We start from the raw sequence: 12,568 nt of genomic DNA on the forward strand, positions 1-12,568 counted from the left end.
ATGTGCTCTCACAATTAAAAAAAAAAATATTTGCATTTTTCTGTTAATGTTTGTCATTAAATACTGTGTGATTCTGAAGTATTTGAGTTACTTTTGTCTTTTTTTATCAGCTCAAACCAGTCTGGTCATTCTCCTTTGACTTCTGGCATCAACAAACCATTTCTGCCCACAGAACTGCTGCTCTTTGGATATTTTCTCTTTTTCTGACCATTCTCTATAAACTGTAGTGATGGTTGTGGGTGAAAATCCCAGTAGATCTGCAGTTTCTGAAATACTCAGACCAGCCTGTCTGACAACAACAACCATCAAAGTCACTTAAATCAACTTATTATGAATCGATATTTGAACAGCAGCAGATTGTCTTGACCATGTTGTCTAAATGCATTGAGTTGCTGGCATGTGATTGGCTGATTAGCAATTAGTGTCACTAAGCAGTTAGACAGCTGTGGCTAATAAAGGGGTCAGTTAGTGTATATATGTAGTTTTCTTTAAAGTGTATTTTTATTGTTATTTACTCTCTATTTTCCTCATACGTGATATTTGAAACAAATTACCGTGTACCTAATGTATTTTTAAAAACAATTTAGTCTGAAAGATTTAGCAATAGATGAACAATAGAGGAAATATGAATAAACAAAAATTAAATCAATTTTACATGGCAAAACTACATTTTGATCAACCTAAATTAACCAAGACATGCTAATTATGGAAACTTGAATTAAAATGTACAGACGGTCACTAAAACAGAGAGAGTAAGAGGTCAAAACCAGTAGCTATAAGCACATTTTTACCTCAAAGACAGACTGAAACATTTACAGGTGCATACCAGGCTTGAAACATATTTCATGCAACTTTAGTTAAATACTATGAAACCCCCTTACACAGACGGCATAAAGTTCAGCACAGGAGGATCAAACTCGTCCTCCTTTACAGCAGCAGTTAATCATTTTGAAATATCTTTGTAGTCATGACCACATTTTCTTTTGCATCTTCAATTTCGCCCAAAGTTTTACTGTCTAAAAGAACTCCTTCAAACTAAGGATTGAACTTTAGTGATGATACAGTTGGTACAGGGGACTGTCAGTAAACTCATCATCTATTATCTGGAAACTGTTGACTTGTGTCTTTTTAAGTCTTCATTTTTTTTCTTAGAATTAGTGCAGTCAGTTCTACACAGGAAGTATCAGATCAGCTCAGCCCCTGTTGCTCATCTCTTAGTTTAACAACCTCTCATGCAAAGTGTAAGCAGCACCTCGCCCACAGTAGAGGAAGTGGGGTTCTTACCAGAGTCGATCTTTCCCAACAACAAGCTGTCGCCCATCTGTGAAACTTCTGCATTCTTTTCTCCAGTCTTCTCATTTTCAGCTCACTTGCAGCTGATTCCAACATGAGTCCACTGAAACTGAGTGAGTACCAGCATTTTTCTGTTTTGTTTCGTCATCAGTTTTTTTGTTTAATTTAAAGAGAGCATGGAAATTAGTTCTCATTTTATTGTTTGGTAGTAAAGTGTGCATTCATAAAAAGTCCTTCCCAGCTCCTGGAAGAGATAAAAACCAAGAGAAACCACATCTAGCCACATACTGGCAATACTTCAGATGAACACAAACTGGCTTACTGCATTTGTCCTTTGAAACATAACACAAACTCTCTACTTCTGCAGCAACAAATTGACAGAAAGAGCAAAAAAGTGTTTCTTAAAACTAAATAAAAATCCTTAATGCTTAGGGGAAAAAAAGATTAAAGTGTTGTTGGTGTGAGTGGAGGTATGGGTTGTGGTAATCATACTCACAGATGGTTTTATGTTTGCATGGTACGATACACATACAGACCACAAGGTTCTCTAAGTGTAGACTACCGGAGCTAGTTCTCACATTTTCGAATTCCTCACCATTCTCACACCTTTGTAAATTAAGCAAAAAACTCAACATTCTGTTAATTTGCCTTTTTGTTTTTAAATTATTAAAAACTAAGATTTAATTGTCTTTTTTTGCATAAATGCACACACAACAAATTTATAACAAATGCATTCTCTATTTAGATCAGGTCTCTGCAAATGTAAACTCCAAGAGAGACATTCAGTCTCTCTAAAAACCATTTATTTAAATAGATACTACACAATGTCGCATTTATGTTACTGTTACTTTTACATTTTAAATTAAACATTTACTTTTGTCATGAGTAATAGCAGGCATTTCATGTGAAAATATATTTTTTATTTTGAAATTCATTTTTAATTTTGATAATTTTAATTTTTTTCCATTTAAAATTAGACATCCTGTGCAAAATAAGGTCACCCCACTGCAGCAAATGTACGCCAAAGAAAAATTTTAAACAGCACAAGATAAAAATGAGATTTAAGTCTACTTACTGTTCCATTGGTGACAAAACAAAACCCTTCAGTTTCAAAATTACCTAAATGTAGCCTCTCTTATAAGCAAATTTATATGTGAGGAAAAAACATGGTTTTAAAGCTGGAAATGAGTTTAGGTGTTAATGCCATTTTGGTCATTAGTTTTTTAACCCCTTCATGCCTGGCTTTTTTTACAATTAAACCAAAAAATAAATTTTTCTTCTAAGGTGATGTCAATTAAGTGGGATAAATTGTACTTTACGAATAAGCGACATATGATATGAAAGGGTTAAAATCAGATATGTATCAAAAAGTTTAGGATCTTAACACAAAAACACACTCAAACTGACAAAGCCACTAGGATGAAATGTGAAACGTCTCAATATTTCTAGTACAGATGTCACGGAACTGGTGCTGATGGACCCAATAAGCAGGAGACTAGGTTTGGTCCAAAACATTTAATTACATTTTTTGTTTAGTAACCTTTTTTTAACCAGGACGTCCCACTGAAATTAAGAAATCACATTCTAAAAGGGATTCCTGGCCAAGATTTAACGAAAAACAATAAATAAACAAATTAATAAAGTGGACCATGACAAAACCATGGGAGAATCATAAGAGTGACAAAGCAGAACAGATGACCAGCCAAGGAAGACACAGACACTTAAAAACACTGCAAGCAAATTAACTGAAATGAAGTGTTGGCTGTGAATCACAACAAACCTGAAACTGGTGTGACAGACAACTCAAAACAGAACATCCCCAAAAACTGTTTTTACAACTGACAAAAACCAAACCAAAGGTCACAATCCACTCAGACCATGAAAATGACAGCGTCTTCTTTGAAGAACGGACTGTACACATGTTTTGTTAGCAAAGACTTCTACAGTGGTGGATGTGACAACACCCCTCTACGTGATGATGATAATATTTTATTTTGGACATGTTATTTAAAAGGAAAGATAGTACAAATAAATAAAATACTATAAATATCGCAAAGGGAATCAGGAGAACTAAAAGCTTGAAACCCCTCCTTTAGGCTCTGTTCGCTCTCTGATGAGCACACCTTCAGTTTCAGATGCCCGTATACAAGAGGGTAGAAACATATAGATGTAGTGAAATATCGCAATACTTTATTTGGTAGTACTGGTACTGATTTAAAATACTGCTAAGGCGATATTTCATTAATTTAGTCTTACTTTGGTTTTCCACTTAAATATTTCTAAAATTACCAAAGTAAAATATGAATTTGCTTGGGTGAAAGGAGCTTGTATAGAGATATAGTTGCTTAATGTTAAGATCATTAAATAACACGTATTTTATTATTTTACCTTTGTGAAAAAATAATTCTTCATTTTTAATCAAATAAACAGTGAAATATTGTCTGGTACTGTCATGGGATAAATCAGGATATGTATCGTATCATGAAATATATGTATCGAGATACATATCATATCACCGTACTCTTACCAATACACACCCAAAGAAATGTACACACATTTTTCAATTTTAATTATATTTCCCAACACACTCATGTGCATGCCCATATAAATCAAATTTAAATTCATAAATATTTTGTTTTGCACATTTACATATCTATCAATAATCATATTTCTAAATTTGTTCTCAACCTGAAAATGTGAATCATTTTAAATATACTCAGTACTATTTTTTAGGTCTGTTTTGTCACCAGCTGCTGCATCTTTCAGAAAAAAAAAAATAAAAAATTCAAAACAATTTGATGAAATTCAACAATTATACAAGCAGCACAGCAGATACACTTCTGAATTTCACTTGTGCTTAGCACAGATAACCAACCAGTTGCTCCTAAATCCACGTTATTGTTAAAACACTGAGCCACACATTTAGATATAAATATGTGAAAATGCATTTTTACATGTTTATATGCAGCATATTTTTTTTACATCTTCAAAAATAAAAAATAAATTGGTCAGTAATGATGTAAAAACTAATCACTCAGCTACATTTTTTTGACTGATTGAAAACCTTATAAAATGTATTTGGCAGCTTGGTCCACTAAATTTTACTATTTTCTTTAATATAGAAATCAAGCTTGTATGCTCTTGTAGCGTAGACAGGAGCAGTTCAACATATCAGAAAACAAAAAAATACACCACAGAGAAACTTATGAATGAAGGGAGAGTAAAGACAAGACCAATTTGGCAAGAATATTAATTCAAAAGTGAATAAATAGAAAATTAATCAACAAAGAGAGGCCTGTATTAAATATGCAACTGAGAAATACCCAGTTGAATTATTAAGCATTGATGTATTAACTGAGTGGAATCCTAATTGAGTTCTGAATGTCCTCACTTCATTATTTAAAAGTTTTGAAACCGCCAGAGGGGGTAAAAGAAAGGTAACAATTTGCTTTGGCGGGTTTTAACCTTTGAGTCGGGGGATTCTCTGATCTCTTTGGTGCGTTGTGGTGTCTTCCTTCTCTTCTGCATCCATAAACTGACTATAAGTTTATTTACAAACTGAAGCTAAACATTGCATAAAAATTATGTGCTTGTGTGCTTGAATAAGAAAAAGGTACATAAATATTATACTGCCAACATGCTGCAAATATAAAAGATAATAAAAATGTGTGTTTTTATGACCACCATCAAACTGCACAGCTGTCATAAACTGACTCTCCTCTCAAATTTCCTCTTTTCAAGCTCTGAAGTGGTTTGGTAGGTTCAACTCTTTTTGGCGCTCCAGTGACAAATCCCCCTCCAAGTCCAGCTCTGGAGCAGGGGGTTTCCCTGACCATGGGAGTGAGCACGGGGCTTCGGAAAGAGTGGTGCAGGATGACATGGAGGCCACGCGTCCTCGCACCGCCAGCTACGTCCGCTCCTCTGAGGGCTACACCCACATGTGCACGCTGCCCCGGCTGCTGGGTAACAAGAAGGAAAAAGGTTAGCAGCAGAAGTTACGAATGAGTGATGCCCCCTTTAAAGACCTACAGTTTCTCTTCATTTATGCTATCCTTTCTTTGCCAGGAGGTGCCAAGAAGAGCAGAGAAAAGAGCAACATCCAGAATAAAAGCCAGAAGTCCTCAGTAGACCAGAGCTGTCCTCCTTCAACACCCACAGGAGTGCCGTCCAGAGTGGATGAGGATGAAATATCCACTCCAGACAGGATGGAGCTCAACCCGGAACCCCCACTTACCTCTAAAATACAGTCTGAGCCAGCAGGTGAAAGTAGGGACCACAGCAATTCACCTGCACCACTTCTCAGTGAAGATCTGCCGCCCCCTGGTGGTCTGAGCGATACAGTCCAATCAGAGGAAGAAGTTGCTGAATCCAATGATGAGACTTCAACAGCTCTCCTGGACCAGGAAATTCAAGAAGATGGATGCTCAGAAGCCACGCCCCCTTCAACTCCAAAGGAAGAAGGTGGATGCTTAGAAGCCACGCCCCCTTATATTCCTAAGGAAGAAGGTGGATTGTCAGAATCCACAGCCCCTTACACTCCAAAGGAAGAAAGTGGATGCTCAGAAACCACGCCCCCTTCCACTCCAAAGGAAGAGGGTGGATGCTCACAAACAACGCCCTCTTCTATTCCAAAGAAAGGAGGATGCTCAGAAGCCACACCCCCTTATACTCCAAAGAAAGAAAGTGGATGCTCAGAAGCCACGCCTCCTTCTACTTCAAAGGAAGAGGACAGCAAAGAAGAGAAGAAAGAGCAACAAAACTCAGCAAACCTGTCCAGGTGATTTTTCACTATTTTATTCAACTTTTTTTTTTTTTTTTCAAAAACAATGTTTTATTGAATCTAATTGTTTCACGTATGCATTTCCTTTTATCATGGTTAATTTACTCAGAAATATTCAAGTGAATTTACTATACTTAATAAATGTATTATAAAGCATCTATTCACAGCTGGTGGTGCTACATAGAAATGTAAATTGAAATTATTTTACAAAATTCCAATGGCTTCTCACAATCAAATACTAAAATTCAGGGTTTTATCCTTTATAAAATGAATAAATCAACATTTTGCATCAAATCTTCACTGTAATTCAGTCTCTGAAATATGTATGAGGCAGACAGATGAGAGAAATAGCTAAAGTTTTTTGTCCAGAAACTATAATTTTACTTATTTTTATATTATAACACTAAAATCTCAAACATGGTGTTGGGCCTGAGAGACAGCTTTCATTAGAAGCTGTAACTATACTCATTTTAATAGATTATACCATAAAGAAATAATTGATAAAAACGACAATTGAGAGTCATATCTTTACAATAATGGATGAAAATTTGAATTGTTTAAAAACTCTTGTTTCATCTAATGATATAATACTATCTTGATCGGCTCCACATTCCTGGATCTTCACTCTGAAAGCACAGAGGACAAATAACAAATGTTTGCCTTAGTTTCCATAATAACCTCCTCTTTAGCCAGTTTGGAAGATACATTTCTACAGAGGTCTTAGCCTGCTAAAAAACTGTGAGGAATTATTTGCACCCACAGGAGGGATTCGTCTTAGATGATGGGGATGCAGGCAGCAGTTAGCAGGATTCATTCTTCTACTTTTTTTTAATGCAGCTTAGCATTGATTTCTTCTATTGATCATTTTCTGCTAGAAAACTGCTGCTTACTTACGGGACGGATGATTTCACATGGTTTCTATTTTTTTGGACACAAGGGACTAAACAAAGTAGACTTTCTCCCCTCCTGCTTGCTTCTTAAAGGCACGGATGATTTATTAACAAAGTTATAAGACATAAGAGGGAAATCTGACCTCATTTTTCCCTCATGTTCTTGTGAAAACATGCCCTACACGTGCATTTCTATTGACGTTCTAAAGGACACTCATAAAGGAAAATTGTGTTTTGCGTTGCATCCTTGTGTGCATGTATCAGCCTGTGACTGCAGCTCAGGGAGATAAAACTGTGTGGTGCATGCTTCAGGTTACGCGTGGACACATCAAAGAGCTTCACCCGTCTGTCAGTTCCACCACACATCAGACTTTGAGCCTGTCCATCCCATGTCCACAGTGCAGTTCTTTTCCTGAGATTGTCTAAAAACAGATCCTTCAAGCTTCTTTTTTGGTTTGGTGGAAATCATACCAATTTTTCCCTGGAAAAACTACCTTGCATGATTTACTTGATTTCTGCAAGACTTTAATGTTTCAGTTCTAATTTATACTTTTTTTTTTTTTTGCAAAACCTCTGCAGGTTTTGTGATTTTTTTTTTTCTAGATAATTATTGGTGGGGAGCATAGTAACCTTTTCAGTTTGTGTTTCATTCTTTGAATCTGCATAATGTTGATTAAAATATATATTGGCATACTATCATTTACAAATAACAGAGGAGATTTTTTTCTTTTTTGTTTCTTCAAGCCCTTTCAACCATAAAACGTAGGAGCAGCTTGGAGAAGCTGCACTTCCCGGTTAGAAGCACACTGCCATAACGAGGTCCTTTGATTTGACCTCTCTGTATATGTGTGTAACACAGCTTTGCTTTTGGCCCCGTGAGGCAGAACATGCAGCTAAGGAGTTGCCCAAGATCCCAATTAACCATTTAGCTCTCTCTAGCGCTGTACTACAAAGCCCCAGCAGGGCTTCAGGAACTGCTGCACAGCAGGGCTTTGACACATGATAGGGATCCTTCAGAAATGCCAAAAAGTGAGTTATGGTGCCAAAAACATTTTTAGAAGCCATATTGGGAATCTGGAGAAGATCACTGGAGTTTGCTGTGATTTTCCATGAGGAGGAACTGCATTTTTCATTTGAAAGCCGGCAGTCCCAGGAATACAAGGATCTTTTTTTTTTGTTGATGTTGTTATCACACACCTGTCAGAAGAACAGATCAAATAGAAAAAGGACATCAAAAATGTGTAAGCTGAACAGAGGTTTACAATCTTTTTTTCCCCCTTTTTGTTACTTTGCCCACCATTTTATTCCCATTCACATCTCTTGTGTTGCACGTTGACAATCACTCTCCTTTTCTCTCCTCTTTCAGCCACATTGAGCCAGAAGAGCACCAGGCAGAAAATGAGCAAGTAAGTCAGCTTTGTCCACTTATGTCTCAGGGAGCTCTCATCTCAGGTGAAGGGGCTAAAAAATCACTGATATTTGCTTCTTTTTAAAGTGCATACTTCAACCCAAAATAGGCCTTATGCTGTGAAAACACGTCTTAAGGCTAATGTTGTTCATTAAAGATGCCAACATCTTCCAGAAAATATGTAAAGTATTGTAGCGTCCTGCTGGACGCAATGACGAAGCGGAGGCGACCGTTTCCAACCGTGAAGCTTTTAATGACTCTTAACGGTTACTGTCGGCCGTAACCACGCCGCATACAGCATAAACGACAATAATTCTCATTCGCTCAGCCCTCGTTCATCCTCCTCTCATGCACCCGCGACCCCCCTTATATTCCCTGCTCCTCCGCCCACTCTCACACAAATCCAATCACACTGGAGCAACGATGTAACACAGAACACATTAACACATATAACAGAGCCCCAACAACGTCAGTAAGTCGCTACAGTATGTTTAAAAAAGTCAGAATAATTCCAAAACGATTGTAGTAATTGCTTTTTATTTGGTAATATAGTATAAATAAAGTTTAGCCTCAGATACAAAAGTGGTTTATACACATAGCCTACACCCCTAGTGTTTCTGAAACTACATAACCTCCTGTTGTAACAGTAAAATCTGTCTGTCACAAGAGGCCCTAAGTTAATATTTGTTTGCTCAGGTGCTGGAAAGACAAGTAGAAATATAACAGTATTTTTTTTAAGTTAATGCTAAATTGAACAAAATGCTTAATTAGCTTAACTCTAATGCCAACTTTAAAATTTAAAGCTAATTTAGCTGGAAGGAAGCAACTCAAAATAAACTCAAATTAAATACTACAGACTATCAAAAACAAAGAAAGTCTACAAATATTTGGGGGACTAGCTAAAAATGGTGAACAAGGTATTTACTGTTGATTTTTCCATAGAAAAACCACAGTAGTCTGAAATTGAACTTTTTCAAAGAGAAATTAAATTATTATTAAAAATATTCAGTTAGAATAATCAGCTTATGATGGAAAGTTAGCTAAACCAATTTAAAAACCAAAATAGTTTGTATTTTTAGGGTTTGAGAGCTTTACAGAAAATTTGAATAAAACTTTATTGATCCCACATCAGGGAAATTGATTACTTTCTTCAAATTATATTGTTTTTTAAGTGTGAAATAATCATTTTTCTAGTTTTTTGAATCAATAAATTGGTTCAGTTTTTAAAAATACTTCACACTAGTTAGTTCTTTAAGCTCTTTCATACAGAATTTTTCTTTTATTTTCAATTATTATTAGTGTTATGTTTACACAAACATTTGACTGAAATCACTCAAAGCAAATATTTTATAAATGTATGTGCAACCCAAACAATTAGAATGCAAAATATTTAAAAATAAATTGTTTAAATGCAATGTATATAGACAATAATGAGAATCATAACAATAATGATTCACCTTGAATTAGGTAATGTTTTGTGGTTCCAGTAGTTGAAATTATGACTGATTTGATGTGAAAAAAAATTAACAAATGGAGATAAATTTAATCCTAAAATTGCTGGTTTAGAAATTGGCACTGAAACTGATGGCTTAGTTTACAGTTTTTTAATGAAACCCAAACCTTTTCAGCTCCACCTTCTGCATACTTTTATTTTACTTTTTTTATTTACCACATTATGTTGTAACTTTTAGTGTTAGTCGTGGTTGTCAGCTTGAGAAGGCCATACAGTCGCCTCCTCTCAAATATTATTGGATGGAGTTTTTATTGTGAGTTTGTCTGGATCTAAGCAGTTATTCTTCACAGCTTTTTCTCATATCAGCAGGTTCCCTCTCCATTTAGCTTAATTCAGCCCGCTATTTAGCTGATTGAATTTTCTATTAGGTAGACCCGTGTCAGCACTTTTTAGCCAGCAAGCAGTGTGTGCTGCGGCCAGCAGGTGGGGCAAACCGCCCATCTGTCCCTTTTGAGATCATTATAATTAAAGCTTTGAATTTGTTCAGTCATTTCAATTGTAGACATTAAGGTTTTATAATGAATAAACACAAAAACAGAAAGGACAAACAAGAGGCCTACAGATGAGGGAAAAAGTAGGGGGTTGGTGGGCAGAAGGAAGCAGTCAGGGAGATTGGATTTTGTATTGATTATAGACAGCAGCTTTTGTTTTAAAGCCCTCTGCTGTAACCCTGACACTTGTCTTCTTTTTGTAAAACAAACATTTCGAACTGTCTCTGACCACAACACATTGACTGATGTCAAACACAAATTAATTGGTACAGTTTGCAGAAGAATGCATAGATATGAGATGATCAGCAGAGGTAACTAAATGTAGGCTGGCCTAAATAATACAAATACTTAAAGTTGAGCTTGCCTTAGTGAATATTTTATCCTATGGAAATCAAACACATGCACAGAAAAAAAAAGATTTATCATCATTTATCTACTTTTATGTGCATGATAGATGGACTTTATCCCTTTTTATTTTAGGTTTACCCAATAAAAATGCTTGATCAGGAAAATAAAACGTAAAGGATGAACTTATCCATTTCCTCAGCAGTGTCTCACAAAGGTTAATTTAGAGGTTTTGTATCTTGTCATCCCAAAAATATTCAAAGGAATCTCTTGGCTGACTGGTTAGAACAGTTAAAATCCTTCTTCGAGGAGCACTAGACTGACTGTTTTTACTTTTTTGCTTGTTTTGACAAACTCGATTTAGCTCATTGAGCCTTCACGGAGCCGTATTTGAATCAGGTGTACTGAAGCAGGGAAACAAGTAAAAACATAGGAGACATTGGGCCCTGGGGAGCAGGATTGGAAAGCTATAATATGCTGCTCTGCATTACAGCCTTTCAGTGTCAATGTTGTGCCAGAGAACTCCACCTTAGCAATCACTTAACTACATTCGGCTCCAACGCAGCTGTTTTGTGAAATACTTCTGTTTACGACTCGGCTACACAACACATTTTCCACGCCTTTATAACTCCTGCATTTATTAAAGGGGAGATATTTGAAACAAGGCTGTTTGTGATACTTTAATATCACGGAGAAATGAGCCCTAAAAATGTATGTTCATTTCACAATTTTCCCTGTGTTTCTAACTTATTGTAAAGCAAGCTAAAAAGCAATAAATTGCTCTTTTTTCCTGTTTACAGTTCGCTTTGTAGCTAAAAATTCAACTCGTGTTTCGACCACCAAATTGTCATCACACCAGCCACTCCTACTTCCCCTCCCATCCCCTAAAAGCTGCCAACACCCCCCCTGCCACCACCTCCTTCCATTTCTGTAAAACATTTATGACAGCTGATGTTTAAATCAAGAGTTGGCCTGATGGTGGCTGGTGGACCAGGCCATCAGCTTCACGGGCATCTTTAGAGATGCACATACATAAAGAGACATAGATACTGAGAAATGTGATCTAATAGGCATTCAAGAGCAACTTTTTTGTATATTATTAAAAATATATATCATTATTTAGTTTTTGTGGAGACTGGTTTTGTGACTTCTATAAAAAGTGCATAAAAATATTTTATTTTGAATGAAATCCCAGCCCCATTGTGCTAAATGAATTTAAGGAGTCTTCTGGTGGTTTTTATTTCTTTTAGTGACACGTTTTGCGACACATTTTGTGGTTCAATCTATTCTTTGCTTTCAGCCCGGCCTTGCTTTGTCTGCTGTCCCTGTTTAGTGGTTTGGTTGTGTTTTGACAGGAGGGGGCAAGAGGGGGAGGTGGAACTGGGTGGTTCATTTGAGGTTTATTAACATATGTCTGGGACACACCACACTGCTCCAGAAAAAGAGTGTGTGGGTGTGTGTGTGTGTGTGTGTGTTGGGGGGGCGGTTTGAGGGCTCAGTTGCATGCATGTGTTTGATTATGCCAACAGCTTAAACTCCCAAAATCTGTATGCGTCAGTGTGGGTGCATGATTAAATTAAAGCAGCGCCCTGTGGGGGCATGCATGCGTGTGTGTGAGCCTATTACAGTCCACTGAATTAATGTGGCCCCTCTGTAAATTACAGAGGCTGAAATTTGTAACAGTGGACAGTACAGCACTGACAAAGACCCAATTTACAGACACAACTAAAAACTGGAACTTTATAAAAGCTTTTGTGAAATGCTGCTAAGATATCATATTTAAAGGGTTTTTCTACTTTAATATCAGGGGTGCCAGTGACAGACCTATAGCATTTTATAAGGGGTTCA

The 12,568-nt window shown here is 36.5% G+C and overlaps 1 protein-coding gene across 2 annotated transcripts in view; it reads left to right on the plus strand.

Annotated features, from left to right (window-relative positions):
* Window positions 1-699: 699 nt before the first annotated feature.
* Window positions 700-12,568, plus strand: part of sh2d3ca (SH2 domain containing 3Ca) — a 56,972-nt gene continuing 45,103 nt past the window's right edge. Inside the window, exons 1-4 of one of the 2 annotated variants that reach the window (XM_024299812.2) lie at window positions 700-1,406; window positions 5,035-5,274; window positions 5,359-6,070; window positions 8,330-8,369. In XM_024299812.2, the coding sequence (XP_024155580.1) occupies window positions 1,388-1,406; window positions 5,035-5,274; window positions 5,359-6,070; window positions 8,330-8,369 (1,011 nt within the window). In that variant the 5' untranslated portion in view covers window positions 700-1,387. The remainder of the gene's footprint in view (window positions 1,407-5,034; window positions 5,275-5,358; window positions 6,071-8,329; window positions 8,370-12,568) is intronic. The other variant, XM_036214501.1, reaches the window with a different exon arrangement.

The sequence above is a fragment of the Oryzias melastigma genome, linkage group LG12 (genome assembly GCF_002922805.2).
Source record: "Oryzias melastigma strain HK-1 linkage group LG12, ASM292280v2, whole genome shotgun sequence".
NCBI classification, from domain to species: domain Eukaryota; kingdom Metazoa; phylum Chordata; class Actinopteri; order Beloniformes; family Adrianichthyidae; genus Oryzias; species Oryzias melastigma.